This window comes from Zonotrichia leucophrys, chromosome 1A (assembly GCF_028769735.1).
Source record: "Zonotrichia leucophrys gambelii isolate GWCS_2022_RI chromosome 1A, RI_Zleu_2.0, whole genome shotgun sequence".
NCBI lineage: Eukaryota > Metazoa > Chordata > Aves > Passeriformes > Passerellidae > Zonotrichia > Zonotrichia leucophrys.
In genome coordinates, this window is record NC_088170.1 from 6,948,448 (window position 1) to 6,963,643 (window position 15,196).

At 41.4% G+C, this 15,196-nt stretch overlaps 1 protein-coding gene across 1 annotated transcript in view; it reads right to left on the bottom strand.

Moving 5' to 3' along the window:
• Positions 1–15,196, bottom strand: part of WNT7B (Wnt family member 7B) — an 85,297-nt gene that overhangs the window by 40,120 nt on the left and 29,981 nt on the right. Inside the window, exon 2 of the mRNA XM_064736761.1 lies at positions 1,913–2,139. Coding sequence (XP_064592831.1) covers positions 1,913–2,139 — 227 coding nt within the window. The remainder of the gene's footprint in view (positions 1–1,912; positions 2,140–15,196) is intronic.

The window sequence follows — 15,196 nt, forward strand, 5'->3', positions numbered from 1 at the left end:
CAGTTGAAGAGGAGAGCATAAGTGGTGGAAACCTTTTCACTGGAAAGCTTTGAGATGACACCCACTCTGGTACAACCCTCCAGAGTGGCCCTTCCCAAGCCATAAAGGATCTCACAGAAGGTGAGACAACTCACTTATCTAAGGTCAGGGCATGCCTGCAAGCTTTGGCAGATGAAAACAGAGCATGAAGAAGCACAGAATGCTTGGCAGATGCACATTTTCTGACAACAACATAATTCTGGTTACCAACCAAAATCAAGCAAACATAATACCAGCCAAGGAGGACCAGACCATGCTTCTAACAGTCAAGACAAGTCACTAGATTTTTTTTTTCTGGCTCATTTAAATTTGAAGGTAGAAGTCAAAAGTTAGGTTAATCCCTGAATATGATGCCTTGAGAATGTCATGTAAAGCTCACAGAATATGACAGACCCTCTGCAAATTTAAGTCAATTGCCCAATGCCAGTGGATTTATTCCCTTACAACACTTTGCAGGTGAACCACTGTGTCCTTAAAGCACCCAGACCTCAGCCAGACTCTCAGATTTGGATGTTCTTTCAAAAAATATTCCATTCCTTTGTTGACCCAAACTTACTTCAGTTTTTGGCATTCATTTCACAAGGGTGTCAGACAAAAACCCTGACACTTTGACCACCACTAACAACCAAAGCATCACCATCTGAGTCAACACCTCTTTGCACATATGAAATTAAACGTTATGTCTTTTTTCATACAGTATTAATGAGATCTTATGTCCGACCACACTCAGCTGTATTGGAAGCACAAGACTCACCCAAACCATTGAATGTAAGAGGTATCACACACAGAAAAATGGGATACAAGAAGAATAGGCTACAACCCCACTGAGAAGCCGGATGGTATCACTTTGAGTGCCCTTGAGAGAGCCACACAGCACAATATGTTATCCCAACCCAGAACAGCAGATAGGAGAGTGGACAGCCCTTGAGGGAGAGAGGAAAGGTCAGGAATAAGTTAAGGATACCCAGCTGGGAGATGAGGAAAATAGTGACTTCAGTGCTGGAAAAAAATTTACATAATCTCCCCTGTGAAATAATACCAGACATAGAGTAAATGAAAAGGTATTGATCTAACTTCTGCCAGCTAGCAGCTTGTCAGGCCAAGGCCATGTATTATTTTCTTTGAATATGTTTCCTGCCTCAAATCACTTGCAGTATTTTCTTTGCAGTATGATAGCAACACTAAAATGTATCATTGCCACATATTGGAAGGCCAGTGTTGCACGCACAGTACTTCCATCAACTATTTGGGACTCTCCCATTACTTAAGCTTCTGGGAAGTCTGAACAAAGAATAATTTACTGGCTGACACCCCCTCAGCATGTATGATAAGATGCCAACTGCTCCTCCATGACTTAGATATCTTTCATACCCAATTCCCATGTTTTTTCAGGCCTGCAGCTGAAACATGGGATCATGAGGGGACTGACAATTTTACCTGTTTCCAGTACAAAGAGAGCAAGAATCTGTTGTTTATGCTGTCCCCCTCCCTTTCCCAGTCTTCTGTTTGGAATTATCCATCCAGAGGGATTTTTCTTAGCTGCTTTTAGTTAATTTTTGATTGGCCATGATATTCACCACAGGTATCATGACAACGTGTAACAGGACAGCAGTTGGAATTAGTCTTTTCATGGGTTGTCACCTTGGATGGCTGTGCAGGCACTGAGGCCACTGCTGGGCCTGAATTTGCACAGATATGAGTGACTCCATCTACAGCTCACTGGAGACTCCATGTCTCTTGCCAGCGACTTTTCACTGAGTGGAAACACACAATTGTCCTGTTGAACTCCAAGTTATGAACGTTTGCAGGAAAGGTAAGAGAAAACCATCCCAAACAGATCCCCACAGCACTGCAGGGACAGAGACACCCTTACCTACTCGAAGCTCTTGTCCAAAGACTGTTTTCTCTCCCAGAGCAGAGCAGTTCCACCTCCCGTAGCGGAACTGGTACTGGCACTCATTGATTCCCATCTGTGCCCCTTCGCCGATCACGATGATGGCATCAGGGCGGCTCTGGCAGATGGCGCGCTGCCGAGGGGCCAGGCCTGGGATTTTGTTGCAGATTATGTTAGCTCCTAAAGCCACCACGGATGACAAAGCTCTGAAGAGAAAAGCAGAAAGACACGTTATAACCAAACTGAGGTGAGCAGGAGCTGCTGTGTGGCTGGCAGGGTGCTCTGCAAAAGGGGAAGGGTAGGATGTTGAGTTCCTGTAATTATGCCAACTTGGCACAGTGTCTCTGGTCTGGTATAGCAGCCTGGAAATCTTGCAGTAATTCCTGGTCTGGTTTGTGCCAGAAGAAACAAAGAAATTTAAATTTGGCACTTTTGTTTCCAGTCCTACATGGAAACGTCAGCTTGTGAGATGTGGAAAGAAAGACTTGCTTAAAATCGAAATATAGTGATAAGTGATCATCCACAAATCTCTGAATACAGGTTCAGAATTAGTGTTTTAGTTACTTCAGCCAGTTCATTCACCCTTCATTTGAAAAAGTTAAGCACAATTTAGAAAATTACTTGACACTACCAACTCTCTTGCCCATTATTATGCTCAGGGTATTGAATGATTAATGAAGTTCACCAGCATAACTGTGCTTTTAGATCTGGCAAACATCATGGAGCACATAAGAGTTATCCTTAATATATGCCATCCAGGCTAGAAACATTTGCAGTTCTCATTCTTCAAGTATATTTTCAGAATTCATTATGAAGTTTGCATATAACTTGCACCTGCCACATGTTTTCACTTGAGCACATTTATTTTTCATTTTCCAGCTCACTTTTCAACATCTTCACAGGCTCATTTTTCATATTTACAGCCTACATTTTTAATGGTAATATTTTGAAAAAAATAGGACAAGATGGGTAGATGTTCAGTGATGCCTCTGGTCACATCTACTGAGTACCCTCCAGGCCTATGGAGATGCTTCAGCTGGTCTGGACAGACAGACAGACTGCCCATGATCCTACTTCCCACCTTGAACACCAGCCTGGGCCTTTCATCTTAGTGTTTAAAATTTCCCACTGGAAATGTTCCCTTGGGGAAATGCTGAGTAATCAAAATTAAAGAATTATGTAAGAATTTGTCAATTCATCACAAGGTAACTGCAAAGTTACATAAATGCTGCATTTCAATGAAATCAGAGTGTTTAATTTTGTCATTTCAATAGGATACAGTAAAGCCAGAGCAAGGAGGGTGAAATACTGCTATTCCTGCGAAATGGAAATTCCATGATGATCCACTCTGCCTTTAGTAGGTATTTTTGCACTTTTTCCAAAGTTAACAGTCCATGAGAAATTCACCACTGGTGGGTTTTTATTAATGGCGGCACAGGGGTGTTATGGATACAGAAATAAGAGGAAGCCATCTCAAGGTGCATGCCCTGTTTTTCTGCCCATTAAACAGAAGTAAGAACAAAAGGTAATTCCAGTCTGACCACTCCCAGTGTTGGAGCAGGAGTGCTCACACCTGCAGCTTTAATTTGTGTTTCTCTGGATGCTGAGCAACAAAGCTGAAGCATCAGCTGGAACCAGAGAGCCCCTGAGATTCATGCAAGTTTTGAGCTAAGGTTTTTTTCCTGGCAGAAAGTATTTCTCCTCTTAAAAATTAAAAAAAATTAATAAATTTTAAGTAGCGATGTCTTTAAATTAGGACTTTCCAAGAGATGTGATAATCTTAAGATGTATTATGTTTGATACAGAGACAAGATTCTCTTTACAGTGGCTTATGACCTTTATGCTATGGCTTCAAAAGATCATTGAGTAAATTTTTTTTGAAAATCAGTACATTTTTGAAAATCAGTACATTTTTTGTCTTTTTTTTTTTTTAATCACACCCTTTTCAATATTGAAAATAAAAGTGTTCTTTTCTTCAAAAGGTCATGGAGCTTTTCTCTCTCTGACTTCATCCTCTTTCCACACAAAGTAGGATGAACATTCTGAAAATATTGCAGTAAAATACAAAGGAAAGCATTTTCCCTCAATAAATGATGTGTCAAATACAGAAACAGAGGCTCTTTGATGGTATTAAAATGCTGTGCCCCATTCTTGCCCCATCCCCTCCACCTGGCTTTGCCCATTTCTCTGGGACACGCCAGGTGCCCAGGCTTCCTGCAAGACCTTCCCACCTGGAAATCCATTTCCACTGCTGCTTCAGACACTGACCCTTCCAGGAAAACCTACCCCTGAGCAAATCTGTGGCTGGCTCCTAAGAAAGAGACATGCACAAGGTATTCAAAATCCCATCTGATGCTTGGCACATGCACAAGACACGCAGTTTTGGTCTTGTAGCTGCTTGATGGTCTTCAAATCACCAGCAAATCAACTTACTAGCAAAACTTATACCTAAAAATTATTTATATGTTATAGAAATACTTTTTTAAAAATTAAAAATTTATAAAACTGTGCAATAACTTCCTGACAATATTTTTTGAACTGCTGGGTTTCCACAGTTTCCACTAACTATTCTCAAGTTGAGCAGCAAAAACCTTACGACTTTCAAAACAAAGGAAAGCAAGAATTGGCCACAGCATCTAAACATATAATTTTCAGTTAAGTTGCTTCCTTCATACATGTCCCTGCTGTCTCATAATTAGGTTAAGGAATATATTCTTTGGGCTCCCATTGTTTTTCGGAGCAGGCTTTGGTCAAAATATTTTAATAGAGTGGGTCAGCTTATTCATCCAGAAAATAAGCACAATCATACCTGCTTCAGAAGGTATTGTGAGGGTATTATGTTATTATAATTATTGTGTGCTTGTGAAATGTATTATAACAATTAAACTGCAATTATTGGGGGTGGAAGGGGTCTTGGTTTTTCTATTACTTCCAGAAACTTCCCCCTCTCTGGCCTGAATTTACCAGCATACTCCCTCAGACTTGTTTAGCCTACTTTTAAATTGTTATACTGCCAAAAGAAATGCTGAATCATGAAACTGAGGTTTTGGAAAGCTTTATTTTTATTAAAGAAATGCACCCAACAGCATTTCAGGCTTCCTCTCCTCCATTTCTTGTGGTGTCCCTCAGTTTGTGCATCCATCACACATTTGGGAGGGCTGTGATGAGCTCCTGCCCCTTGGCAGGTTGAAGGCTAAATTACTTTTATTCAATTTACAGCTGTCAAAAGGCAGATCCTCCATGCCACATTTTGGCATCCTCTTTCATCTAATCTTTCTCTGTGGTGCAAATTGCCTTGATTCTTATCACCAGAAACTCCTGAGCGTGGCATTTTGTTAAGATTTCTGATGCAGTTTACAGTAATTGCAACCATCCTGCACCACAGCAGTCTCCACACAGCTCAGAGTGTTCTGCTGGGTCACCCACATGGGCTATTCCATTAAACACCATCCACATGGCTTATCCAGATAAACAGAGTGAGTGGAATAATGGCACATTTCCTAAGGAATCGGCACCAGTGCCTGGCATATGGAGAGCTTGGACATTTCTTCATGCCTGTGCCATTCATGCAAGGGAAACACCAGCACTGAAATTGAGCAATATCTATAAACAGAATTATGCCCAAATTAAAAAAAAAAAAACCAACAACAACAACAATCGCCCCCAAAAAAACAACACAGGAAAAACCCAAACAACCCAACAAAAACAAACAAACAGAAAATCCAGACAGAAACAAACATAAAAACCCCATCAGATCTGGGCTTGGATAGGACCTTGCAGTTCAAACTTCCATCAAATTACACCTGATGAACAAGATTTTGGAAGGCTTGGTTTCTGCATAAGAATTCTGAAACATCAGGGTTTTTATCATTTCAGAAAATAACTAGGACTGTGTCACAGCAAGCAGAAAAACACGGTGGTGGGACAAAAGTTTCAGCTTATTTTCTGAAATAATGCTGGCTTACTGGTGCAAAGACAGATGAATCCTGTCACAAAAAGAGAAATTTCTCCTTCCAAATTTATTTCCTGTTACAGTTGTATCTCCTCTGTAGCACCTAAGCAACTCCAGCACCCCTTTTCACAAAGTGAAATGGAAATTATTAGATATTCTAAGTGAGTCATAAAAGTAAAGGTCTTTGAAATGCTTCAAAAATTAAGCACTAAGGCCACTTGAGTTTTAAGAACTGCTTGTTGGAAGAGAAATGTGTTCCTCATTCCTGGTTGGCTTGCTGGAGTCTCCATTTTATGTTTGCAAAAGCAAGCATTCACCTAACTTGAGCATGAGTAATATCATTCATTTCAAATATTATCATGTCCTTGCAACTTCTGATTAATTTTACATATAGGAAGGTCATGATGTGAACTGCAGTTTACAGAGTCTTGGCACAAGTGGAAAATATATAAAGTAAATCCTTATAATGGACAGCTGTACAAGCACACGAGAGGAAAAAATTTAAATTTTATTCTTGTTAAAAGAATCTGAATTTTGATAAAATTATGAAAGAGAACTGTCTACTTATAGATGAAGAGCAGTAACTGACCAATCTTCGGAATTGTCCCCAAGCTCCTGCACAGGCACAGGTGAGTACTGAGATTTCTCCTAGGAGCTTAATGTACTATTCTGACAAATACATGACAAAAGATGTAAAATAAGAGATTAAACCGACAACATATTGCATACAGGTGAAACAATCAAGTTGATTTTAACCTTTTGGTTAAAAAAACTAAAAAGTTGCCTTAAAAATTCTCTGCCAGTCTGTGCTCCCTGGGCAAATTACATTTTATTGGCGCTCAGGACCGGCGTCAAGAACTTCTTCTCCTCCAGCACCATCCCTCACCTGCATTCCTGACGGCACAACAGCACAGCACACACTTTCCACAGAGCCAGCCCTGCTGCAAGCCCTTGGATAACAGCTATAGGGTCACTGTGATCCCACCCCAGCTCTGCTTTCTGACATTCACCTGAAACTGCTCTTGGGCAGGGGGTTTGTTTTCAGCAAGGAATGAAGGCATTTAGCCACACGAACCCCATTGACAGCAGAGGAGTTGTGCAGCTTTTTGGCACACTGTACAGAAAACTTACCCCACCATCTCGGACAAAAAAAGAAAAAAATCCACACAGAGGATTCTTTGTTAGCAGGAGCCACCGAGGTATTTTGTGGTGACATTGCGACACATCTGAAACCGTACACCACTACCAAATGGTTGACTTAATTAAGAATTCCTAAGTAAATATTTTGAGTGCGTATCAGTTGCAGAAATTGGCAGGAGTGTCCTGGGCTCTGAATGCCATATGCATTTGTTTAGGCTTTCAGTTTTGCTTTCCACCCTGGCTTTGGGAAGTCGACGCTGGGCACATGTGGGGTTGAAGCGGAAACCCAGCCAGGCTGCGTGGCTCAGCCCTGTGTGCCTTCCCTCTGCTGGGCTCCAGAGCTGGGGGCTTTTGGAACCCAGGACATCCCTCTGGCTGCCCTGGAGGATGAGAGACCCTGGCAGGGGGATCAGGGACCTTGGCACGGAGTCAAAAACACCCGTGCCTTCGATTTTAACCCGTGGAAACAATTACCAACTTTGTATGAGGAGTTACAAGCCACAAGAGTTGGAGTAGAATGATAGTGAATTTATCAGCAGGTGAAAATGTAGAATTTTGGGGGTTTTAGAATGAGGGTTCAGGAGACAAGATGGAGGAATCTGGGCATGTTCTGTCCTTCCCCTTCTTCTTGTCCTCCATCCTCAGCTATGATGGTGACAGTTCTGGATTGGTTTAGAGTAGAGACAGACTGTCGAACATAGGTGATAGGTATTGGAAAATTATTGTAAATAATGTACACATAGTTTTTAATATAAAAAGGTAACACCATCCCAAGGCAGTCAGTGTGTCATGAACCAACGTGCTGAACAGATCTCAGCAGGTCACAAAGACAATGTATTAAATAAGAGCAAATAAACAACCTTGAGAACAAGAGCCAAGGAATCTCATCTTTTTCTTCAATCTTGGGACTGGGAAAAAGAGACTTTCTAACACCTCAGGTTCATCTCGAAACCAGAGACCCCATCAGGGGGCTGCACACAGACCTGATCGCTCCCACCAAATGAAAGGCAGAGATTTCTCTGAGCTCACCCAAAAAAGTGCCTGGTATCCTGTGCAGTGTGCGGGCTGGCATGGCCAGGGGGAATGGGTGAGCTGGGGGATGACCGACACAAGGGCAGAGCCTGCCTTGGGGTGAATGCCTGTTTAAAAGAGGAGTGGGGCATGCCCCCCATCCCTCTGTGCCACAGTGATCAGGGAACAGCAGCAAAGCCTTGGATCACACCCTGCCCAGCTGGGATGGCTGCTGTGAACCATTGGGCTTCAGCAGAAGGAGGGGAGACATTGCCTGGTATGCCATTCACAGATCAGCACCAGCCTCCTGCAAATTCCTGCTGTTCACTGAGCAAGAGAAATCTGATTTTGACACATATCTTCTTTGCTGTATGACTGGTCCACTGCAATAATTTTTAATAATTTTTCAGTGAGGCAACACTTGATACCTAGCAGCAGGATATCTTAAAGACTGTTACATCTGTAGTTTACCTGTATTCAACATTTTTACACCAACAAAAGACTCATAGAGAACAGAAATGCCTCACAGGCCTCATGTGTCCTGTTGTAAAGGCTGTACGAGCAAATTTACATTTCCATTTTCATTGGATACTCACTGTCCTCCAGAATTTTTATGGCAAACTACTGTATAATGAGGGTTTTCTTTCTTGTCTCAAATCACATTAATTTTTTTTTTTCTATTTAATGTCAGAGTTTATTCCTTCACAGGAGAACTGCAATATCCCAGCAGACATGGGTGGTGAGCCTGCATGAGGCTGGGTGGTGCTGCAGAGGTGCCTCTGTCAGAGACATGGGTTGAATTACAGCTACTCTGCATCTCCAGCACCAAGGACAGGAGGGAGGATGCACCTTCCACATCACCTCAAAAAGAAACAGATCCTGCTCCTCAGAATCATGGAAGAGTTTGGGTTGGAAGGGACCTTAAAGTCCAACCAGTGCCACATCCTCCCAGGGGCAGGGACACCTTCCACTATGCCAGGCTGCTCCCAGCCCCATCCAGCCTGGCCTTGGGCACTGCCAGGGATGGGGCAGCCACAGCTGCTCTGTGCCAGGGCCTCCCTTTCCACTGGAGCATGTTGCTCAGGTTGGCACAGCCTGGGTACAGGTTCTGCTCCCAGGACAGGTTTTGCTAGGGCTGGACACCCAACTTTAAATGACCGCCCTGGGCTGGCTGCAACTTCAAGCAAAAGAGCCCTGAAAGTCCCTTTCAGCCTGCATTGCTCAGCTAAGCTCCTGCAAAGCCTTGATTTAGGAAGGAAAATTATTTTAGGACCACCTTACTAAACACAAGATCTATCAGAGATTTCAAGGTGCTGACACCCTTTGTGGTTTCCTGGTATGCAGTTCTATTTGCTTCCATGGAAAATTTGGTGTTAACTGCAAGTCAGCCCAAGTCAATGTACCAGAATATGGCCCTGTACAAAGACCTCATGCTAGACACCAGATCCCAAAATAAATTAAGAAGGTAGAGGTGTTACACTAAGGAAGCTGCCTAAGAAATGCAGAGTTGGAAATGCTGCACTTGGTAGGTTTTCTATACTTTTATTTTATAGTTATTGAAAAGAAAAAGAAAAAAAAATGCAACCTATTTTCAAGAAAATAGCAAATGACACTTGGAAATATATTTTTATAGTCTCTTGGTGTGTTAACTAATTTTGTCTCTCAGTTTCTGAGTCTGTTCCCTGATGAGAAAATTATTTACAGCCTTTCTTGTACCTCCACACCAGCTGTAAGCAAAACTGCTTGGCACTTCCATGGAGCAGGCCTGCATTCCCAGAGCCCAGCAAAACTCCCCACTGGCTATTGGTGATCATGGAAAGAGAAATTCTGATCCATCAGATAGATAATTTTTGGTTAGCTCCTTTCAGAAATTACCCTGCTGAAGTTATGAACCAGTTTGTCCATTTGAGAGTATACATGTTGGTTAGACATGGAAATAGGGTTTGATCAGACCTTCAAATCTGTACCTAAAAGTTGGATATTACTATAAAACAGCTTCAGTCTGAGAAAGTCTCAAGTGTGGATAAAAAGGGGGAACCCCTCAGAAACTGCAGAATATAAAAGTTTATTTCCTATGCAGATTTCCAAGCATTTAAAACATTATTGTATGCTGCATGTGGGCTTTGTGTGAACAACAGCTCTCTGTTTTATAATCTGAACTGTCAACACTGGCACAAAATAATGTGAACCCAAACAGGGCTATCTATGAATGTCTAAGGTTCCTTTCAGCTACTTATTTCAAAATTTTAATTCTGAGTGATATAAGAGGCTTGCTAAACCACACAGTAAGTTTTCTAGTTCTCTGGCTTGTTGAGCCTATTGCAGGTGTTCAGAAGGATTAGCAAAAGTCATTCTGAGTTGTTTTTCTAGAGGGAGTTTCTAAATTTGGTGTGCAGCCATAAAAATCTTGCATCTGTGTTATTATCCCAGTGGCCCGTGCTGGGTGTGCCCTTGGTGTTTTGAAAATCACTGTAAGCTTGTGAAAGCAGCTGGATGGAATACTTCTCCTTCTAAAATCCTCTCTCAAAAGATCCCACACACACTGTCAGTCGGACACACCCAGGCATTTACCTGTCTTTTTGTAAGGTGGCATTTTGACCCCAATTTAGCTTCTTCTTGCCTTCAAACTGAAGATGCTGCTGACTGTGGGCATCTTGAATTCCTTTTTCCTGCAGTTCTCTTTCTGAATTTGATAATTTGAAAAAATCTCTTTATGGCCATGTAATTCAAAGAACGAAGAGGTTTAAAGAGGTAAGCGATGAGAACTATCTGGGATTCCTCCTCAGACAGAGGAGGTACTAAAACAGCTCTACCAAAGTGAGCCATGTGCAATCTGTAGGGGCTGCGGGCAGCTGATGGCACACACAGCATCAGCCAGTGAGCACCCAGGGCAGGTTGAGCCTGGCTTAACAGCCACATCTGAGCCACAGTCCAGCGTCCATCATCAGCCAGCCCCACACTCTCACAGAAATCTCCTTTCACTGCCAACAAATACTCTCATTTTTCTCCCATTCTTTTGCCACTGATCTTTTTAACTTTTTACCCCTAGGTGAAATAGAAATTGATAGAGAAGCTAGCTTTCTGTCTGAATTACATTTATCTGTTCCACAGAAAAAAACCTTAAGCTAACAGCAGCATCACAGACTATTAGGAAGCTCAGAAATCATCAAATTTTCCTAAAACTCTATGACTTAAATATCTTTTAAACACTATAGTGTGGGGACACCAGTTGTTGGTGTCTCTGGGTCTGGATTGAAGGCACTTGAGACAGTAATTCATGTTTGGACTCAGGTGTTGATTATTTCTTATCAGCAAAACAGTCTCACTACTCTGAGTTTGGTACATTTTCATTAACAAAGCACAAAATAGCCAATAGTCTCTTCGTACAAGGTCTTTTAAGACTAAACTATCCAATTAAGAGCTGACACCTGGATTATTTTCCCTTTTAACCCAATGACTGATCCCAAAGACCTGCAATGAGGACTTTTCTGCCCAATTACAAAACGCCACTCAAGCCCAAGAAGAAGGAGGAAGAAGAAGCATGAAGAAGAAACCCAGGATGACACCCTGTGCCCTCCATCTTGCTTCCATCCACAACACACTAAAAATCCCAAAACCTAAATTTCTCACCAAATGATCACCTACACTACTCTCTATAATCTATTTCACACTTTTGTGGATTCCAGTCTATCTTGAAGTCTGGGAAACTTTCTCCATGATTGAGGGTCAGAGTCAGTGCTGCCCTAGGGGTCAGGGCACTCCAGAGCAGACAGAGAAATATTCCCTGTGCCCTGGGTTTCCACATCATAACATGCTCAGAAGATTAATTTGTTTTAAAAGGGTTGTGGCCATAGACAAGGACAGCCATGGACATTCTCTAAGATCTGAAGCCTGCAACCAGCCCCTTCCATTCCCCACAGTGAGCATTTGAACAATTAGGCACAGGGTAAGATTCTTGAGGTTCTCCTGTGCAGGGCCAGGAGTTGGGCTTGATCCCTGTGGGTCCCTTCCAACTCAGAATATTCCAATGTTTCTATTCTATGATTCTAGAAAATATCTGCAATTAAAGATCAGGGTTTCTTCTCTGATACCCAATGGGAACAGAATATTTTCTCCCCCAAGGCCTTGCACTACCCTTTAAGCTGTTTATAAACCTTCTGCAGAACAAAACAGCCCTCATCCAAATTTTCCTCTCATGCATGAGACCTCTGATCATTTCCATCCTGCTTTTCAATGTTCTCTCCCACTGGTCCACACTTTTCTGCACAAGAAGATAAACTACATGTGATGAAAAGAATTACACTCCCCTCTTTTCCTCTCAGGGATGCAAAAACAAGATAACTGCTTTTGCCATTCCATGTCTTTAGCTCCACTTAATAAAATAGGGTTGAGACCAAAAGTGGCTCTTCAGTCCTCATTCTACAGTAAATTACAATTGCTCCTGACTTCTTCAGTTCCTGCATGGACTTCATTGCAGCTGTGTAAAACTGGCCCAAAATTATTTTGACTCCTTTTGCCTCACCCCCTCATTAGTGGAACAGTAGCAGTTCAGCAATCAATGTCCAGTAATGAGCACTCCTTTGATTTGCAGCATCTGACTTTGGGAACATGGGGCAGATGGAGGGGAAGTATGGTTAAAAGTATAAAAAACCAATTTGCTTAGATTGCACTTAACATTTACATTAGAGGTTTTACTGTCTGAGACAGATGAAGTAAAAGTATCTTCACTAAGTACCTAAAATACATGAAGTTTGTGTTTTAAAAGCACCCATTTTAAGAGTCTTAAAAATATTGCATATATTGCTTCCTACTGATATACAACCTGAATAAATCTACACCAAATTTTGGTGCAATATTGAGTGGAATTATGGCATAGGAATCAATTTTCACAACAAGGAGTATCCAAAGTAGGCTTGATGTGTTTTGGTTTCATTGCACTTCTGAGAATCAGAGCAACTGCTCAGGCCAATGAGAATTGCTCCAACTGGAACTGAGAAGAGGTGGCATCACCTCCAGCCTAAGTCATTCTCTCTTGTCTACAAACAAAGCCAGAGAAGTTTTTCTTGTAAGGAGCTACACATGTTGGTGGAAAAGCATCTTTCAGTTGCAGGCTTAAATTCTGTCACCCTTTGTTTAATTTCTAGGCCAGTCTGTACATTCAAGGGACCCTAGAGTGAAGATTTACAGTTCAAGTCATTCAGTGCTTCTGAATTTTCTGTAATTCATGGCTTTTCTGTAAAGCATGGATGATATAAAAGTTTCTATCCAGGAACACTTCTAGAATTAAGCCAGTGTTTTCATCCAGCTTCTGAGCACTTCATCCCTAGTAAAAAATCAAAGTGCCTGATTTTATTGGATTACCATTGCATTATGCCATTACCGTGAATCATTAGACTCTGGTTTCCCTACCTCACACATAAAGCATTTGTGCCACATCCTCAAGTTTTCCCAGCACAGCCTATATGATCCAGGATGAAAATTTACTGCCATGGCAGAACAAACATGCAGCATTGGAAAGACATTAATATAAAATAAAACTGAGTGGAAGCTGAAAGCCCAGAGTAACTTTGAGAGCACAATTTTGGTTTCTTTGGATCTTTAATCTCCAGGATGGCTCCTTTTTTTTTTGTCCAAATTGTTCACCCAGGTCTAATGACCATTGAACAGTCTGGCAGGCACTACACATGAGATAGGATTAGGAGGTCATGGGTTCAGTCTGTAAGTAGGACCACTCACCCCTCTCACAAATCTACTCAGTTGACAGACAATCCTTTGTGATGAGTTGGCCACCCATTCGGAGGGTAAACAGAATTCTCACTGATTTTGAAAATTTGACCATGAGACACAATATGCCTTTCCATGTGAGGAAGCCCACCCCACAGACAGGGGAAGAAAATCACAGCTCATGCTCTTCAAAATCCATCTTCCCTAAGGCTCTTCCTGGGCTGACCAGTGTTTCCCAAGCTGAGTGCTTTTATTCTGTCTTCCAGTGTGTTCTAAAAAATACTTACAGAATGCTAAAATTCTTTATTTCAAAGGAAAAACTAATTGCACTAATGGAACAACATATGTATTTGTTCAGTTACTTTAATGAAGAGAATGTTTTGCATGCTTTCAGGAAAAAAAGAATTATAAATAATACCTTAATGCCATGTCTTAAAGCATGCCTCAGAACTCTCCTAAGCATCTTGTTTGTTATGCTTCAAAAATTTCTGTCACCATAAAGGAAAAAAAATCAACAGCATTCCTTCTGTCTTACAGAAAGATGAGAGTAAGAAAATCACCCCTTTGGGGATTCTTAGTTGATGTAGGGAAAACTGTAACTTCATGAAGGATCTGATAACTAACCCATATGGTGCATGATCCTGATAATACAATCCAAACATCACAAACCAACTCCCAAAAGCTAACAAGAATCAGCGTCTTTGTTGTAGAACAAAACAATGAGATCTCATGCTGACCCAGAATCCAGTTCCTCTGGAGATACCAAATGCCTCACTCACAAGGAAAATAGATGGTCACAGATGATGATGATGATGCATGTCCCGCAGTTTGTTGTTGCCTCCCACAGATGAAACAGAGGGCTTGATCTCTTGTGGTGCTAAAAATCCTCTGGCATTTTTGGAATCAAAGAACTGACAGAAAAATCAGATAATTAAAATTGCCTGCTTAGAATTCCTGTAAGTATTAACTATATGTTGTATTCTTCTGCTCTTTTTGTTTAGACAGTTTTTCTGCATTTTTTCTGTATAAAAACCATCCTAGCTTTTTCTTTTTGGGGGCCAAGAAACCTGCTGATTACTCAAGTAAAAGGGCTTAAGTAAAGAGCTGATATTTTCCAGTTCAGATTCAAATGATTCAACCTAGAAGTTCAGACACAATATTTAACTTTATGGCCCAAGAGGACAATCCCATGAATGTAAAATTGAGTACACATGTCAGAGGCCTGCAAACTGTCTTGGGACTCATTTGGGGACATAAACATTGTATATTTATGACTTATCTGTATGAAATGCATACAAAGTACAGGTGAATGTGGGTTTAACTCAAAAAGAAAAGGTATAACATTTTATGTGTTTCTTAGGGTTCTCTCTGCCTGGAGAAGTCAAGTGATGCCAGGATAGATTTTGGCCATAACCTACCAAAGAAGAATTTTGGGT